The following is an 18,956-nucleotide window of genomic DNA, read 5'->3' as shown; positions in this document are numbered from 1 at the left end:
CGTGGTTAGGAGCGCTCTTAATAATGACATCACTTGTTCGGCTTTGCTTTTTTAAGGGACATAGCATCATGGTGAATGACACCAGACGGGCGTTTGAAACCCAGTTCTGTGACTTTCACGAGCAGAGCCGTCTTGGTCAAGAGCAAACGTCTGTAATAAGCCTGGGTTTCCTAGCGTGTAAAATCGGGACACCGAGAGACTTGCAGAGCTGTGGGACTTAACAAGATGCCTGTCCTAAGGGTTCTGGTGGCATTTTCTAGCTCCCGTCCACGTGTGAGAAATAGTGGAGAGCCACCACCACCGTTGTAAATGAGGACACTCGAAAACCTTTTAAAATTCAGCCCTTTTTTTTTTTTTTCTTAAAAAGTGGTGCAGCATCTTGTGAGTAGATCCTAAATCATGTTGACTCACCTCATCCAGGGTGAGTCACCATGAATCATGTTCTTTACAAAACTTTTAAGAAGTCTGGTATGAAATCAGGCGAGGGGGACCACAGATTTCTCCTCCTTTCAGATTTCTTTATCCGTGGGTGAGTGTGGGAAAAGGAGAACTGTGGTTTTATTTATTCATCACATACTCTAAGAAAACTAGGGGTGCACAGAGGCAGAGGGTAGTGAGAAGAGTGACCGGGAAAACGGTACAACCGACGTGAGGTCTGCGGGCCTTGACCGAGATGCAACTCTCAGCACAAGAACTTGAAGGTTGTCTGGCCAGCAGTATTGATTCCTGACATGTTTGCCTTAAAAACATGCAGGCTCTCCTGTTCCTAATGAGACTCCCCGGTTTCTCCATCTCCTGGTGAGCGACATGCGGAAACCACAGGTGTGGCCTCTCCAATGCCAAGCTCCCAGCACCTGTTCTACACCCCACACACCCATGCATCCAGCCTGTGCTGATGACTGGGATGGACAAAACCTGTGTGTTCTTTTCTTATTAAAACTTTCTTCTTTTACTACAATTACCTACAGCCCTCCTTCTTCCTTTCTGCTAAATATTTTTATTATATATTTTAGAATATATTCACAGGCTGAGATTTTCATAGAACAAGGAATGGCATGTTTTCAAATCTAAAGAATGAGTCTCTATTAAATACCAAAAGTTAGTTTTAGACACTTCTGGGTAAAATCTAAAGATCAATTCTTAGGTTTAAGTTATGAAAAAAAATTTATTTAAAAAAAAAAAACTGTACCTTTTTCTTAGGTTTGGCTGTTGTATACAATAGTAACTGGGAGCCATTTAGAAGAATAAGATTATTTTCTTTGTGATGAATTCAAATCTTAGCTTACAGTGGATTTAGCAAATTTCTAAATTTGAATGTGAACTTATCACAAAGGCTTCGGTTTGAGTGTTGCATTCTAGATTCTTGAGTTGCTAATAGAATGTGAACTTTTTCATTTTATATTCCATTGCAAACTTCCAACAAAATGTTTAACAAATCAATACTGTGTTCTGAATCAAACCCAGAAGAATATTAGCGCCTTTATAACTATTTATTTTATTGTGTTTTGAGCTTTTTGACCCATCTCTCAGCTATTTGCTAGAATATCAACTCCTGCAGTGTTGAATTGTGTCTGGTACAGTATTTTGTATATAATAGAAGCTTAACAAATACAGTTTTAATTGAAATCTCAAGAATGAATTCATAAGAAAACATCTTCATAGTGGATCTCCTAGGGATTTCCTCGCTCAGGAATAAACATATGTATTTCAACTGCCCCTCCATAGGAAGCCTGACAAATGTTTAGAACAGGGACAGTTTGAGGAGATGCTAAGAAGCACTTCAAAACCTCAGCATCTCCAACCTCAGTCTCCCCAAGTAGCTCTAAAAGATTAGATGGGCCTCTGTGGTTCTTTAGATGGGAATTTATTTCAGCTAATAGGAATTGCTAATCCTGTTTTAATGATTCGTTTCTATTTAGGACTATTTTACATATTATAAAAAGATCATATTTAGAGTAAGATATATGTATATATATGTATATATATCAGCAGTAGTTGGATGGTTCAGTAGAAGGGGGGTCATCCTAAGTAATTGGAGTCCCAAACTATAATTTGGAAGGCTCTGAATCTACCAACCTCATTATTTAAATAATTACATTTTTACCAGCTTACTCTCTGTTATGTAATACCTGCATTGTATGAACCCTATTGCCTTCATCACATAAAGTTTATCTCTAGCTCTGTAAAAATATCTCCTAATGCATGGAGGGAGAAGCCTCTCCAGTTGTCCCTCCCGGCATCAGGCAGGCAGTGAATTCCAAGTTTGTGTGCTCAAGAAGCAGAAAGTGAACAAGACAGGGATATCCCTTACACATCACAGTGCCCACGATGCCAGAAAGGAGAAAGCAGTTGGAGGCATTAGAAAGTGGGAGAGAGAGGTAAAATTATTTCTAGATCCAGATGTGATGATGTATTTGGAAAATTGAGAAGAGTGATGAGATGTCATGGTGAACAACAAGAGGACTTGAGAGGGAAGCTAGTTGTGGCTTGAGAGTGCAAAACCAGTAACTCCTAAAGAGTTTAAAAACAGCACGTCAGAGGCATGGTGGGAGTGAAGATGGACTGACTTGGTCAAAATGAAGTAGACGGCCTAAGTGAGGGACTGTGTAGTGGAGAGGGCTCCTGAAAGTCACGCATTAGACCAAAGGGCTTGATGTCTAAAGAAGACCATCCTCCCCAAGCCATGACACAGGTCACTTGGGACAGTCCCACTACAAATAACTAAGGAATGGAAGGCAGAATTAGAGCAGCTCCATTCTGCCGCTCCCGATAAGTACAGAATCAAGGCAGGAGTATCGGTGACTGCTAACGTTGCAACAAGAGACACACACAAGATGCTTATCAGTGTTCTTGCCAAGAAAGAAAGAAGGGTGAGGATGGAGGGAAGGAAGAGAGAAAAGCTGAATAGAATGAAGTTTCCTGAGCTAACTACTAGATAATAGGGACCGAGGACAGAGGAACATGGTGCAGCAAACCATGAGGATGCTCTCTGCAAAATCCAGCACATGGGAAACCATACAGGACAAATGGCCCGATCTTTTCAAATGCAAGGGTAAAATATAGAAGGCAGGTAGCCTACAGATTCAAAGAGATCTCAGAGATAGAGAAGTCAGTTAAGTATATGAGCATTATGTAGATCCTTAATTAAGTATAAAATTTACGAGTTAACTAATGTAAAATCTGGACATTTGATGAAATGAAGGAATTATGTTGATAGAAATCATGTGTGTTAAAGCTACTGTGGTTGTGTTTTCTAAGTCCTTATATCTTGGAGAATTATACTAAAATACTTGCCAACTAAATGACACAGTGTCTGAGAATTACTTCAGCTGAGTCTAATGTTGAGGGTAGTAGGAAAGTGGGTAAAGCAGAATTGGCCATGAGTTGATAATCCTTTAGGTTTGTGGCTGGCAGACACAGATGGGGGTTCATTACTTTGTTCACTGTGAAATATGCTTAAAACTGTCCATAACATTACAATTTTAAGTAAATGAGAGTATTTTGAGATTACATAGATATTATTTTAATAAATGCTAGAATATTTCCACACCTAACAAATGGGATTGCAAAACTCTACGTGCTACAAATCTTTACCAAAGGCACAAAGAACAAAGTCATGGAAACTAATGGTTTAACATTCAATAGTTTTCCTAAATTTCCCACTACCCACATAAAATGCAGCTATGTCTAATGAAATGCTTGGAGCTATGGAATCTAGTAAAATTGCATATCAACAACCTACTGTAAGAATAGAGAGAATTTGAAGAGAGAATACATTTGTTCAAACTTAAACTTCTCTTGCAGAAGATAAAATTGTGATATGTGACCTGTTTTCAAGCCAGGCTTCATCTAAGTTGATTTCAGAAGGGTTGTCAAGCATTTGAAACATTTCCCTGCTTACAAACTCTTTTCTAAAAAGTGAGATTTACTGGGAAGTCCAGATGAACAGTAATTCAATCAGGCCTGAGCTAAGTGTTCGAACATCAAAAAGGTCAGATACCTTGACTTCTAAAATTTTAGGAAATGAAATAGTATATTTTGGCAACCTCAACCTCAAAAAAAATAATACCATAAAATCCTTTGTTGTGAAGTCACTATCCTAGAAATGATACAAAGATAAATCAGCACCCTTCCCGTGGAGTACCCCATTTTACAGATGGGAAAACTGTGAGGGCTACAGTCTTTGCCCTATGACAGAGAGTATTATTAGCAGTACCAGAAAGATCTGCTTTTCTGGCTCATTTGCATCAGGGCAGTCTATGGCTCCTTCATTAAACAAAAATTATTTGCATATGTACGAAGTTCCAGGCCCTGTTCCAGGCACTAAGAAATACGCAGGCATTTTTGATGTGGTCTGTAGGATGCAAATGGAAGACCAGTTCTAATCGGATACTGTGGGAGAAGGACTGGGAAGCCTTCGTGAGGAAAACGTTGCTGTTCTAGCTCCGAGGATGGAGTACCCGTGCTATTTTCATCACAATTAATGTACTGACAACTATTAGGTTTCAGTATTGATCTGGGGTACCTGGATGGCTTAGTGGGTTAAGCATCCGACTGTTGATCTCAGGGTCATGAGTTCAAGCTCCGCGTTTGGGCTCCACACCAGGCATGGAGTCTACTTAAAAAAAAAAAAAAAAAAAAAGTAGGTCTCAATACTGATCTGCTTACCACTCAATCAATTTATCTGTGAAAACAAAAAAATATTTTTTGTGAAGTCACATCACATTTAGATTCCAAAATTGTACATACATTAAATATCCAACTCCGTTTAAGACAAATTTCAATGAGAAAATTTACTTTCTTTACATAGCAGAACACTAGTATAGTGCTACTCAGGTTCTATAGAGAAACAAACAGTAATTAAATAATGCGATGCTATTTTAATGTACTTCTTGCAATACTATTGGGTTCTATTTTTAAAAAAACAGTAATGGCTAGAAGTCTTCTTGGGGAAGGGTGGGGTGCCTGGCGGGCTCAGTCAGTGGAATGTGCAACTCGATCTCAAGGTCGTAAGTTCAAGCCTCACGTTGGGTGTAGAGCCTACTAAAAAATACATACACATACATATATACATATATATATACACACACACATAAATATAAGATAAAACTAAAAAAAGAAATCTTCAGGTAACAGTTTTTGAAAAGTTAATTTTGAGGAAACAAAAAAATGAGGCAAGGACAAGCAATCTTAAATATGTAAACTGTACATTTAATGACATTTTCCCCACCAAATGCTATAACTGAAAAAAATGTCACCATTTTGGTGTTAAGGAAAGCAAGGCTCAGATAACTTAAGTCAGTCACAGAAGGACACGGCCACGAGGCTCTGAATTCAGGACTGATGATACGTGCTGTCTCCACAGTTCCACAGGTGCTCTGAAGCTAGACTTAAATGTGGGTTTTTACTATACATTTTCTAATCTGCTCCCTGCCCGTGAGGATATTTGTTTGTATTTCTCTTAGGACAACATTATTTATTCTATTAAATGTAGAAATAAAAAACTTAATACATTTTATTTGACATCATTTTTTTTTTCCCATCATGGAGTTTTTCACCAAATCCTTTTACTATGTATAAATAAATCAGAGAATGCATTTGTATCTTCTTTATTACAGAATACCACCAGAATGGTTAAAAGGAAATGTTACAGGACATCGAAAGAAAAAGGAGATGGATTTGAAAATATACGTTAGGTCACCTTAGACAAGAGTGAATTGAGTTCTCGTAGTGATGACTAACCAAGGAAAAGCCTACATTTACAAAAGGACTGTTTAAAGCCCAAATGTGCTAACCAGGAATATAGATTCATGTAGTTTTCTGCCAATAATCAATAATGGCTACAAGGTCTCGAGTCCCTACTGTGACTTGGATGCTTTTTTTGGATGATCTCCGACTCCCACAGCCAACCCTCTGGGGAAGGCTTTGCTGGCCAAGCAGGGAACGTGGCCAAGGCCAGCCCTCCGAGTGCTTGCTGTGCCCCCCTCTTTGCCACCTTGTGACCACCATCCTGAAGAGGTAGTTATTGATGCAGTACCTCTTAGCTTTGCATCAAATCCTGGGTAATGACAGCTATTTTAGAAAAGAACCAATATTTCAGTAGAAATCATGTATTAACTATTGTTCTTAGGCCTACATTAACAAGTGAATGTGAGAAGAAAAGGCATATTGATTAAGCTGAGATTTGTTGCTAAACACACACACACACACACACACACACACAGACACACACACTTATTTTTTGTTGAAAAGTGATGAAAAGTATAGTGTCTGAAGCTTTAAAATATGAGAATTTTGACCAGAAGTTGTGTTTCCAACAACTGGGCATGGCTTCTCTGTATATGGAAGGATAAATTTTGTGGACAAAGTATCATACAAAATATCTAAAAATACTTTCTTTTCATTTGTAGTTTCGAATTCTGATGTTAGTAGATTATTATGTAGCATATGGCAATCAACTCAGCCAATGGTCAATCCCTAAAATCCCAGAGTAGTGATTCCTCCCATTAAAGGAGAATACAGGTATGAATTAGGCCCATTAGAATGCTGAATTTATTTTATAAGCCTCTTTTGATCTAACTAAGAGAATCAGTAAGAGAAATGTTGAGGAAGTGGTTTTTGCCTGAATAAAAACAATGTTATTTTTTAAAGATTTATTTATTTATTGAGAGCATGAGCAGGGGGAGGGGCAGAGGGAGAGAGAGACTCTGAAACAGACCTTGTGCTGCGTGCAGAGCACGGAGCCTGACGCGGGATCCCACGACCCTGAAATCATGACCTGAAACCAAGAGTTGGCCACTTAGCCGATGGAGCCACCCAGGCTCCCCCGAATAGAAATAATGTTTTCATGCCTGTGAAGTAACTTCCATCTACATTTGCTTAAAACCTGTTCTGCAGAGTTTGATTTTGAAATTTCAGAGGGAAACCAGAGGACATTTGCAAGGACATTGGGTTTGTTTAGGAAAGAGTAATCCACCAAAGAGGAGTGGAGGGGCAGGGAGACTGGAAGGGTGAAAACCAAGCAATTCCAAGGAAGGAAGCAGTAGGGGACCCGGCGTGGGTGGGCGCTCAGCAGCTACCTGCTGACCTAGCCGCCCCCCGGGGGGAAGAGGCCCAGCGCGCAGTGTCTACGCAGTGCCCTAAGCCTCTAGTTGTACATGACATCAGAGTGTTGGCAGGCGCTCTGTGGTCTATCAGGTTGAGACAGATGGTGCTAAGAGAAAGTAAACAGGCCTCCCCAGACAAGGACAGAGAGAAGAAAGGCCTCTACCATAATAGGACATTCAAAGAAGGCAAAATAAATTATAGGTTTTAAAAGCTGAAACAAATCAGAGAGGTGCCCTCACCAGCCCCTGCACCTGCTGTTTTATAGATAATGTGTCAAAATTGGGAATGATTGATTTGTTGGGGAAAGAACATAGAGCAATCTGGCAAGCCCCGAGGCATGCTTTGATAAAGTAAGGTAGAGAGTCACAGTCTACTCAGCACAGGAAAGGCCCTGAGAAGTCCTGCAGAGAAGCCCATAAACTTAGCTTAGCTCAGTGTTTGTCCAGTGGGGCTCTGATTTAGTGCTTTTTTGTTTTTGTTTTTGTTTTTTAGACAGTATCAATTGACATCTCAATTAGTGTTCTGCTAAACACATGCAGAAAATACAGACTATCTGAAATCTGACATCATTCCTGCACAATCTAACAATTCCATTAGTGTATAATATGCACATATCTGTATTAATGGAGAAACAAATCATTTAATGGATTGTGTATGCTCTGTGCTATGTTTCAGTGTATTCACCAGGTCTACATATTAAAACTACCTGGAAAGCTTTTAAAATATATCAGTGTCTGGGCCTCACTGTGACTTGACTGGTTTGGGGTCAGGCTGAGACATCAGCATTTTGTAAGAGCTGCAAGGCATTTCCAGTGTGCAGGAAGAATGTGAATCGCTGTCTAATGCCTGGGGCTCTGCCTTCAACTGAAGTCGGCTTTAATTAACCTCCTACTTTAATTCTGTGATGTAAATGTCAGGCTCTATTATATTTTTGCTTCAGAGATATTTCACTGAGTAATAAAAATAAAAGGAGAACAGTTGGTGAAAATTTACTCAAGAAATTAAGTTTGTCATTAATACAAATGATAGGCCATCTGGATAAGCAATAATGTTCTGTTACTAAAGAGTGTTTCCAAGGGGTGCATAATTTTTATTATTAAACTGGTTAGCAACGGCACTTAATGTACGAAGCATGTGTTTTAATCAAAGAAGGGCACATGCTAATTAAGCAGTACTTAATAATTGCTCATTTTCATCTCTGAATACTCACCTTCACTCACATTCAGGCTACTCTGAGGAATACCCAGAAATTTAGTGGAACCCAATTATGATTCTGATGGATGATGTCAAAAAGTAAAAATGATTGCTTTGCTTTGAAGTCAGTCATACTCTCAGTTATCAATGCAGATTGGTGCTTCTAGATACGTAAACTAATTTGCCTAGAGACATCTTTCACTGTATCTTTCTCTTGTGTTTAATACACATCCACATATACACCCGCAACACAGCAGTTCAGTGAAGCCGAATCAGGAATAAGCAGGTTCTGACCATGAGTAGGGCCACCATTTTGTGGGTGGGATCCCTTTTTTCTATTTTCAGCTAGGCATCTGACATAGGCTGATGTATTCATATTAGCTCCCTTAGCCACGTTTACTGGCACTTTTGAAGTTCATGCTACAGTGCTCTTTTTAGATTTTAACTTTGGTTCAAATAGTGGGTGCTGTAAACAATATAGAATAGGGAAAGGCAGGCGCCTGGGTGGCTCAGTCATTGAGTGTCTGCCTTCGGCTCAGGTCATGGTCCCAGGGTCCTGGGATCGAGCCCCGCATCGGGCTCCCTGCTCCACGGGAAGCCTGCTTCTCCCTCTCCCTCTGCCCCTGCTTGTGTTCCCTCTCTCGCTGTCTCTCTCTCTGTTAAAAAATAAAAAAAAAATAATAGGGAGAGGGAAACTGTTTTGGTAGCAAATTGTAATGTACACGTTACTTCAAAACGAGTTTGAAAAACCGTTCTGCTGTGAACTGTACATGCTCCCAGTGATTTCCCTTACTGCTTAGCATTGGTCTTCTCTGTTAGAAACACAAAAACGTTTCAGTTTCAGCTAGCACCAGTGTAATAAAGACTGCAAGTCAAAAACCACCGCCCAGCCTACTCAGTTGCACACATCAAGCTGGAATTTTCCTTATGGGATTTTAATAAATGACTTCTTTCCCCCCCCCCTCCAAATACAAAGAACATGATGTACAATACAAGGTTCAGATGTATTGTTCTGATCGTCCCATGTCACAAAATACCATCCAAGGCTGCAGCTTAAAAATGTCGAGGCTCAGTAAAGGAGCTGGATGGTTTATGAATCATCTTGACCAGGAGAGGAAGAAATCGAGTTGTTGTATCCAGAAGCACAGGCCAAATCCTTTTTCTGTTAGAGGAAGTTCGGCAGATTACTTTAGGCCTTCCTGGGGGGTTGGGGGGGGGAAGAAAAACATGTACTCCGACCCCCTGCAGCGCTTTCTCATTTTACTGTGGCTTCGACCACATTCCCACTTGGTGCCACCATTTTGCCTGAAACAGTGGTTCAATACAGTGAAGCCAAGACTTGGTTTGATAAAATATTAAACAATAACAATTGAATTGTCAGTTTGTACTATAAAAAAGCCTAAGTCAGTCAGACCAGCCAGGTGTATGGGGTGATGCTCAGCTATGAGGCAGTCAAGGGCAAGAGGATTCAGGCAGGTTGTCATGGAAAGTAATTTTTGCAACTACAGACCTGCCATCTGTTGTGAATGCGAAATGCTAAGAGAATTCTATTCAGTGCGTTCGAGACATCCACATCTAAGTATCTTCAGTTGGAGAATCTCAATTGTCCTACAATTTGGGTATCTCTTGTACAATAGAGAAGCGGCCAGGGATCTTCTCCCTTTGGAAAGCTTCATCAGACAGTAACATAGTAACCGACAGTAACCCATCAGACATCATACAGTATCAGACATCTTATTTTTCATGGCTTTGACCTTTATCTCCTGAGCAATCCATTTCCTAAAATATATTATATTTAGGCACACTCTCCATAACCACTTTTAAACCACTTCTTTGGTAGAAGCTCAGACTGCTGAGATATAGAATCTATTTATGTTTTCTTAAATGATTTAATGCATTTTTAATACCAAAAAGTTTGAAAAATGACAGTTATGTATATCATGTAACTAAAGAGAGTATTTTTCCAGCAGTTTCTTTCCATAATGGAGTCATCTATTTTCTGTTCATTTACTGTAAATATTTCACCCCGAATTTGAACAATCTTTTGTAGCATTGATTCATCTTTGGTCACACAATTACTTTGGTATTAAAGGAGTGTCACGCCTGAGTAGATTGGGGAAACATCTCAAAATATTTTTTAAACAAAGTGAAATAATTTTTCATATTTCCGTTTTTCTTCCCCAACAACAATTTTCAGACATTTCTGATTTTTGTTTATGATCAAATGAGAGCAACAAGTAAACGTGTTACTTTCCTGGGGGGGCTGCTACTGTGGACAGACGTGACACCATTTTATGGAAAGGGTTTGTCTTTCCAGAATCATGTCTGGAAATTTATACCCTGGACAGTAAGATAAGCACAGATCTTGGTCGGCTTTGCTTTGACGGAACAAAGCAAGTGGATGAATGTGAACCTAGGCTGTATCAGTTACAAGGAAGGAAATATTTTTCGTATGATATTTAAATAGTGAGTTCTGTCTCTTTTTTTGCCAGCTATAATGTGCCGACCTTATTGGTCTGTGTCCATATTCAGATTGTTTTTGCCATAACAACCAAGCATGTCAAGTTAAATGTCTTACGTGGCATGTTGTCACCTGAAGTGATGGCGATTGTAATATTTTTATATTCAGAGAATTGATGAGTGAAAGTGAGGGTTTGCCTAAGAGACTTTTAGTTTAAATATAAAGAACGTCCAGTTTTGCCTCTATCTCATGAACTCTAGTTGTCAAGGGGCAGAGAGGAGAAGTTCTAGCAACTACTGGCCATATCAGATAGAAGGAAGAAAATTCAAGAAATCCCAGTGACCATGGCTGGAGTAGCAGGAGGGAAAAGTTGAGGCAAAGAGCAATTCTAAGTTTAAATGAATTGTCTTCAGTTCTTTAGGTTTTAAAGTTAATTTCCAAGACAGCAGCAATGTGGCAGGGTTCTTAGTTTTAACTTAGATCTTATTTTACAATAGAATGCAATAGGAAAGCTCTTTCAGCCTACAGACATTCATTTTATCACGAGATTTACAAAAGTGATTTTTTTTTTTTTTTTTTTTTTTTTTTTTTACTGTGAGGTCAGAGATGCAAAAACAGCTATTGGAGACAAGGTGATAGCCCTGAACCATCATTTTCTGACCTGGAGCTAATAAGAATTGCTTTTGTTATTCTTTGAGGGTCCAGATAGGGTATTCAGATCTTATTTTGAATGTAGTTATTAATTAGGCATGTTATTTGGTATACTTCTCTATCGATCATTCTCCATCTATTTCATTAATAACAAAATATCGATGTACATTCATTGTTGCGATAACTTAACTGTAGGTCATCTGAGCCTCTACCTTTTCAGCTCTCCAATCATGCTTTAATCAATGTAGCCCCATGCCCACAGTCCTGTCACCATGTCACCATTCCTGAAAACATTTGAGCTGTGTCTACTCACAGAATTCTGGTCCTGGTAAGAAGTAAAGAATGGAACCTGACATTACACCATTGGTTTCAGGACAGACTCTCTCTGTGTTCTGGCCAGGGCCCTGTGCTGATAGGTTTGTTTCTTCCCTGAAACCTCTCCCTCTGAGACGTCATGTCTGTAAAAACCCATCAACTCCCATTCTCCCAAATAGCTGGGTCTGTGGGAAAATGACTCTTTCTTTCTATGCACACATTATTCTAAATCATGAATAGCCACACCCTCATGTGCAGGTGCTGATATCCATATGGAGAATTAAGGCGTTCCTGGTGTTGGTCATTTACAAAAGTGGCTTGGCCTGCCTCTTGGAAGCTGGAACATAAGGGGTGCTCTTATATGTCCAAGAGAGATGCCATGAGCTCCCAGTAGAGGGACAGGAATGTCTAGGAAGAGCTCCCACTTAGCAGGTGTTATAATGACACCCAGACGTGGAGAAGAATTTTGATATGTGCAAAAGAGAAACCTAGGGTGGCCTTTCTTTTCTCCAGTGACTATTTCAGTCAGTGTGATTTACAAAATCTTTGGCATTTTCATTGTATAACTATAGTGCATTCAGATTACATATAATCCTAGATATTGTTTCCTTTGCAGATCAGATCTGATTTTCTTTTAAAAGCTTTTATCAGTTATTTTGATTTACATAAATTGTTCATCTTTAATTATTTTCCATGAGTTGTTGAATTCTAAATATTTCTAAGCAATTTCTGGATTTTACCTGGTGTGATATAGGGGCTCGTGTGCACATGGCCTGTGAGACTGAGTGAGCTCATGAAGGACGTGGGTGTAGATGGAGAGGTCCATGAGGCACGAGCCCATGATGTCCAGGAGGCCACGAGCCCATGGTGTCCTGAAAGACAATAGAGGCAGCTTTCCAGGAGAGCAGAGGAATCGCCATGAGATAGTGCTGGGAGGTCAAGGAAAATGAACACCAAGAGTTGAAAACTGGATTTCGGAATGCACATGTCATTGGTGACTCCCACCAAAGTGATTCTGGTGGAACATTGGGGGGCAAAAGTTAATCGGAGTGGCTTCAACAGCGGAGAGGAGAAGAATTTAAGATAATAAAGAAAGACGACTCCCTCGAGGTTTCCGTGTTAGAAGAGGAAGCAGAAAAGTGACAGGATAGCCTAGAGAGAAAGTAAGACTACATTTTTGTTAGACTGGGGTATTTTATTGATTTTTCGTATTTTGAGATAATTTTTAAGATTGAGAAATAACATATTTGTTTCCTGATGGGAAGATAAAAGTTGACAGTTGGAGGAATATAAAAAATTTTCTGATAAAATAATTTCTACAACAGAGTGCTTAGAGCGGTTATTCTTTCTGAAAGAAACCCATGTTCTCTTGCCCATCATGGATACATAACACAAGTGAGGAGGCAGGACACGTTTCTTCTGTCTCTGGGCTTTCATGGTAAACCCACCTTTTATCCTCAGTTGTTGACTAAGCCCAGATATAATTGCCTTTTGGAAATGTTTTATAAATACTCAACTATATTCTAAACCCCAACTTTGTGAGTTAATGTTGTAATTATACTTCTTGTTTTTAACGTACTCACTTTAAATCGAATAATCAGACAAAATGAAGTCAACAGCATCAGGTGAAACTCTTTTCTTTCACTTCTCAAGCAATACTGTAATGCTTTATTTATCTCAATAGACTAATTGGTGTGGAACGTTTTGAGTCAATATGTCACCGATCTAAAATGGTCATATAACGAGTGGGTCCGCGTGGCCATAATTACCCTGTGAATTGTTTTCTTTCTCACCCGCAATAGCTTTGTGTCAACATGACCAATGAGAAGATGCACCACTACATCAATGAAGTGCTTTTTCTACACGAGCAAACAGAATGTGTACAAGAGGGAGTTACCATGGAAACAACTTATTCTCCTGGTAACCAGACTGGAGTTTTGGATTTTTTTTTCCAGGTATTCCTATAATATAATTAGATACTTTACAGGATTTAAATCTACTGAAGACAAAGAATTTTCTTTCAAGGGGCCTTAATTTTGAGATGGCTTTATATCTGAGACTTCACTGTATTTACTTTTCAGAATTTTTTCGGAAATTTATTTGTTCAGAGTTGATTCGGGAGTGCAAGTTACCCTCTTCCTGAAGGGGCATTTGAAGGATCATCAGTTCATTGAAAGGACCAGAAATACCAGATCATTTTATTATAAAAATATTCAGCATTGGTTATGTCAATAAAACTCTTCTTTTGGCATAGTTACAAATGCTCAATGTACAGAATTAATATTTTATAAAACAATACTAAGACGAACAAGCTCATAGAACATATTCAACAGGATCTTTTTAATTTATCTTCAAAGTTTTTAAATTGAAATATGGAAAAACATTGGCAGAAAAATATGTTTACGTACATATAATCTTAGGACATCTGCTGGTGTCGACCCTTACCTTTATTATTTCTACCTTATAAGCAAGAATCTTTGCCTCAATATCTCTATCATAAAAACAAAAATCTACCAAACAAACAGCAATCCCTCTGTACTAACGTAGTAAGGCATGATACACATCTATCAATAATATCTCTAAAACACTTGAACATTGTTTAAAACTGGTACGTTTCAGCCACTGGAGAACATAGGCTGTAATTTCCTACCCTTTATTTCTATAAATGTAGACTTGTAAATTTATTTTATACAATTACCTAGTATGTAAAATATTCTTGTTCCTCTTACCAACTTGTCAACCTTCTTTATTTTAATGACAGAAGAAGCCCTCTTCCTACAGAAACCTCTCCCTCATCATGACACACACGGCATATAACTTCTCTATGTGAGGCTTAAAAATGTCTTCAAACAGGGGCGCCTGGGTGGCTCAGTCGTTAAGCGTCTGCCTTCGGCTCAGGTCATGATCTCGGGGTCCTGGGATCGAGGCCCCGCATCCGGCTCCCTGCTCCGCGGGGAGCCTGCTTCTCCCTCTCCCACTCCCCCTGCTTGTGTTCCCTCTCTCGCTGAGTCTCTGTCAAATAAATAAATAAAATCTTTAAAAAAATGTCTTCAAACCAACAGCAATATATAGTGAACTGTGTATGGGAAGCCTCAGACACCCGCTGCCCTCATTCTTGCTTGCTGCTGTGTTCTCGACTGCTAACCGGTAGCCAGCAGAATGACGTTCTTTCTGTGTCTTCGATGGCCTTGATATTCTTTCTACCTCTTTGATGGCCATCCTTGAGATTTCACCGTGGAGTGAGGATTATTTCCTTTCAATAAGAGGACCCTCATCGGTATGAGTTGGAAACGAGAGTGGGTATTTCTGACTGCCACTTCTCTTTGATACCCATAAAAATGAAAAGATGTACCAAGTATAGGGGGAAGCTTGGTTGTTTACCTACAAATCTGCAGGTCTGTGTACCAGGCAGGCATACCCTACAGTAGAAAGGAAGCTTATTGTTTCCTTCCTAGTACCCATAATCCTCTACTGCTCACAAACATCTGTGATTTTTGCTTAAGCCACATCCATATTTCAGTGAACATGTGTTTGTCTTATGTCCACGAAGAGAGGAGGTGGATCCAGATTCTTACCTGACTCTCTACGTGTCTAGTGCATTTTGTTACCCTGTCGGTCCTCAGTGCTTTCTGTTGTCAAGGTGAAATGGCATACATTTCGTAGAACAATTCAGTCTCTCCCAAGCCCTCGTTTCTGAGGGAATTGAAGGCCATTTTTTATGACTTCTCCATGTTCTATTTTTCTTCTTTAGACACTTCACCAAGTTTCCAAGTCTATAAGTTTGATTACCACCATTCTTTCATGGCTTTGTATCAGACATCCAAAAAACATAATACATATGAATTTTAAAACTTTTGGAGACAATCCAAATTGTAATGCTTTAAAAAAATATCTTGTGCTGGCGCGCCTGGGTGGCTTAGTCAGTTAAGCGTCTGCCTTCGGCTCAGGTCATGATCTCCGGGTCCTGGGATGGAGCCCCGTGTTGGGCTTCCCGGTCAGTAGGGAGTCTGCTTCTCCCTCTCTCTCCCTCTGCCCCTCCCCACTGCTCGTTCTCTCTCTCTCTCTGTCTCTCAAATAAATAAAATCTTTAAAAAAAATAATAAAAAAAATACCTTGTGCTATACACAACTAATCGATCACTGAACCTTATGTCAAAAACTAATGATGTACTATATGTTGGCTAATTGAATTTTTAAAAAAATTTAAAAAATAAAATATTTGGTAGAATTAAAAAAATATATCTTGCTGTGGGCTATTTTGGAAGTGATCCCTTCCCTTATACTACTTGGGGCCTTGACTTTGAGTTACTGAAACACCCACTAGAGCTCTAAATTCTAGCCTCCAAAAAGGTCTGTCACTGCCCCCAAAACATGGATGCATTTGTAACATCCTTAACTAGCCCATTCCCCCTTCCACTTGGTGCCTGTGTGTGCTCACATGTGTGTGGGGGGGGGGTAAGTATAACAGTATATGGAGGAGTGTCATGGTGTGATGCTCAAATGCACAGGTAAAGAAGCAGCTGCTGATCTTGTGGATCAACATCTTACTCTTCAGCAAATAGGATGCTATACATTGAAATGAAGAATCTGATCTTTCAACAAATCCCAGGCAAGACCAGTCCTCTGCCAACTCCTCATTGATTTTTCTTTTAGGGCCTCTCTCCATCCATTTTGTGTACCCATACTTTTATTTTGTTCACCTCTGACTCTTTATAGGGTCCCTGGTTCTCTGAGAATGTACCATACATTGGACTTCCTTCACCACATCCCCTTATCAGATATATTTCTGTGTTGGTAACACAAGTCCCCGGAGGTGTTAGTGACCTAGGTCGTTTGCTGAGATGGGTCAACTTGCTTCTTGCAGGCCTTCCCAATTCCTTCCTAGTGCCCCTTCCCCCTTTATCAGTCATTCTTCTCCTTCCTTCTCAGGGAGGCTATCTGCTTATTCCAGAGACGGTCCTTCAGTTGCCAAACGTCTCCCGAAGGGCTCCCCCTGGTACGTGAGCCCCCACCAGGCATAGGTCCTTCCCATGACTGCCACTTCCAGCCTTTCTTCTCTGTGGGTGGCACTGGAAGGATCTCGACATTTGGAGCTCTGAGACAAATGTAGACAGTCTTTGCATTTTCTTTACCATGAGCAGGAAACTCCAAAAGGCTTAAAACAACTAAAACATGTCAGCCACAAAGAAACAACTTTCTGTTGGCCAGATGAATAATATGAGACGCCTGTGGTGGTTTGGTTTGGTGACCTTGGGTCAAAATACAAACCGAATGGCTATGGGGCCAATAGAGACCTCTTCACTTCCTGAGAAGAATTATTTTATGGTATTCACACTTCCAAAAGCACACTTGAGTTGATGTGAAGAATTCAGATATATGACAGAATGAGGTAAATAAATAATACAAATCTATTTTTAAAGGTAGATTTGACATGTCAACAGAAGAACTTTCCTAGGGAAGAAAAGATAAACAGCACAGCAGTGGGTCAGAGTTACTCACCTGATGTGTAAACCACGCAGGCACAGTGATGTTCTGTGTGTGGGGAACGAACTGTCAGGGTAAATGGAGAAGTTCTTTCAAGCAGCGTTTTCCTTCATGTGAGGTTAATTTTAAGTGGTTGCTTATATATGACTTTAGCTTCTGTCTTTGACAGCTATAAACTATCAGACTTCTAATTTGAATTTTACAAGTTATAACTTCCAACTTTATTTTTTCTAGGTCTTAATATTGGAATATTATAGTCACTTCTACTTCCTGCTGAATAGGGTTTTTCTACAATTTTTATGACTCAAATGATTGTAGGTTCTGTTTTTGGAGAAGTTACTTGACCCATCATAACTGTGAAGTGGTCGATATGGGTTAGAGATCAAGAAAAATTACACTTCTCCTTTAGTTGGAAAGTTTAGTTTTCTTTTTGAGATGAGAATATAATTTTTAGTAACTCCGGTGTTTGAATGACATTAAAACACACTCTTTAATTGATTTTTTCATTATCAATTATTAATCAACCGATACTGTTTGGGGTCTACATTGCATCAGAATTCTGCTGGGTGTTGGGGATACAGTAGTGAGCAAACATAGACGTGTATTAAAAGTAGACTAATTCATTTTTTGAGTGCTTATATGAACATAATGAAAATACAAATGAGCATACATGTACAATAATAACAAAACCATCAAATTGAGTAATAGAAGAAAAATACTATCTTTTCTTGATTTTCAGAAGCCATCTGGATTTCTGTCTTTATTGGATGAAGAAAGTCAGATGATTTGGTCAATGGAACCAAATCTTCCCAAAAAGCTACAGAGTCTCCTCGAAGCGTCAAACACAAACGCGGTCTATTCCCCCATGAAGGATGGGAACGGGAACATGGCACTCAAAGACCAGGGTACGGCGTTCACTACCATGCACTACGCAGGAAGGGTAAGTGCAGAGAGCGGCATGAGATAGCACGTACACTAGGGGACCAAATGTCTTCAGGACAAGCTTTCAAGTTTTAGACATTTTAGAGTTTATTATTTCAATGAATGGAAGTTGGGCGAACAACCCACACATTTTTACTTTTCTAAGCTCTTTTATTATAACCTGAGAAGGACTTTGCATCTTCAGAATGTGGGTGATGAATCAGGTGGTCAGATCCTTCTGTACTGTTCCCCAGATTATAACATAATGTGAGCAAAAGCGCCTTGGTTTTAATACAGACAGCTCTGCTCTGAACTTTGGGATCCCTTCGTTATCCAAGCAGATATTCGTCTTCTGACTTTACTTGCCCTCAGTGTAGTTTTGGTATTAAGTTATTTTTCTTACAGCATGTCAACCTGAGTAAAGAGAGCTACTCTCCACCCTCTCTCAGTTCCCTAACCAGCTTAGTAAAAGGTGCTTCTTTCTTGAACACCTTCAAGGAGCCCCCTTACTTGTCTACAAAACCTCACACCCCTTAGGCTCTGGGCTGATATCCCAGGCCTCTCTGAGCTGATGCCACTCATTTCAGCCATGACTTCTGTGTCACAACCCCCTTAGCCAAAACCTCTCTTCAGGTGACTTTTCTAATCCACTCACTGTCTCCTGCATTCCACACCCCTGGGGGCTCCCACTCCTCCTGCTCCAGCTTAGAGTACCCTCCTTGTCCTCTTCACAAGGTCACATCATATCCATTTTTTGATACTCGAATCCACATTCCATTTACCTTCCATCCAGGCCCATCTATGGTTACTGTCATCCGCCTATG

General features: G+C 39.7%; 1 protein-coding gene across 1 annotated transcript in view; it reads left to right on the top strand.

Moving 5' to 3' along the window:
* The window catches only part of MYO16 (myosin XVI), a 475,554-nt gene that overhangs the window by 284,473 nt on the left and 172,125 nt on the right, over positions 1-18,956 (top strand). Inside the window, exons 22-23 of the mRNA XM_027590435.2 lie at positions 13,531-13,683; positions 17,951-18,151. Of these exons, the coding sequence (XP_027446236.2) occupies positions 13,531-13,683; positions 17,951-18,151 (354 nt within the window). The remainder of the gene's footprint in view (positions 1-13,530; positions 13,684-17,950; positions 18,152-18,956) is intronic.

Source organism: Zalophus californianus, chromosome 3, assembly GCF_009762305.2.
Source record: "Zalophus californianus isolate mZalCal1 chromosome 3, mZalCal1.pri.v2, whole genome shotgun sequence".
Taxonomy (NCBI): Eukaryota; Metazoa; Chordata; class Mammalia; order Carnivora; family Otariidae; genus Zalophus; species Zalophus californianus.
Note: the sequence above shows the minus strand (reverse complement) of the source record. Positions and strands in the feature narration are given on the sequence as shown.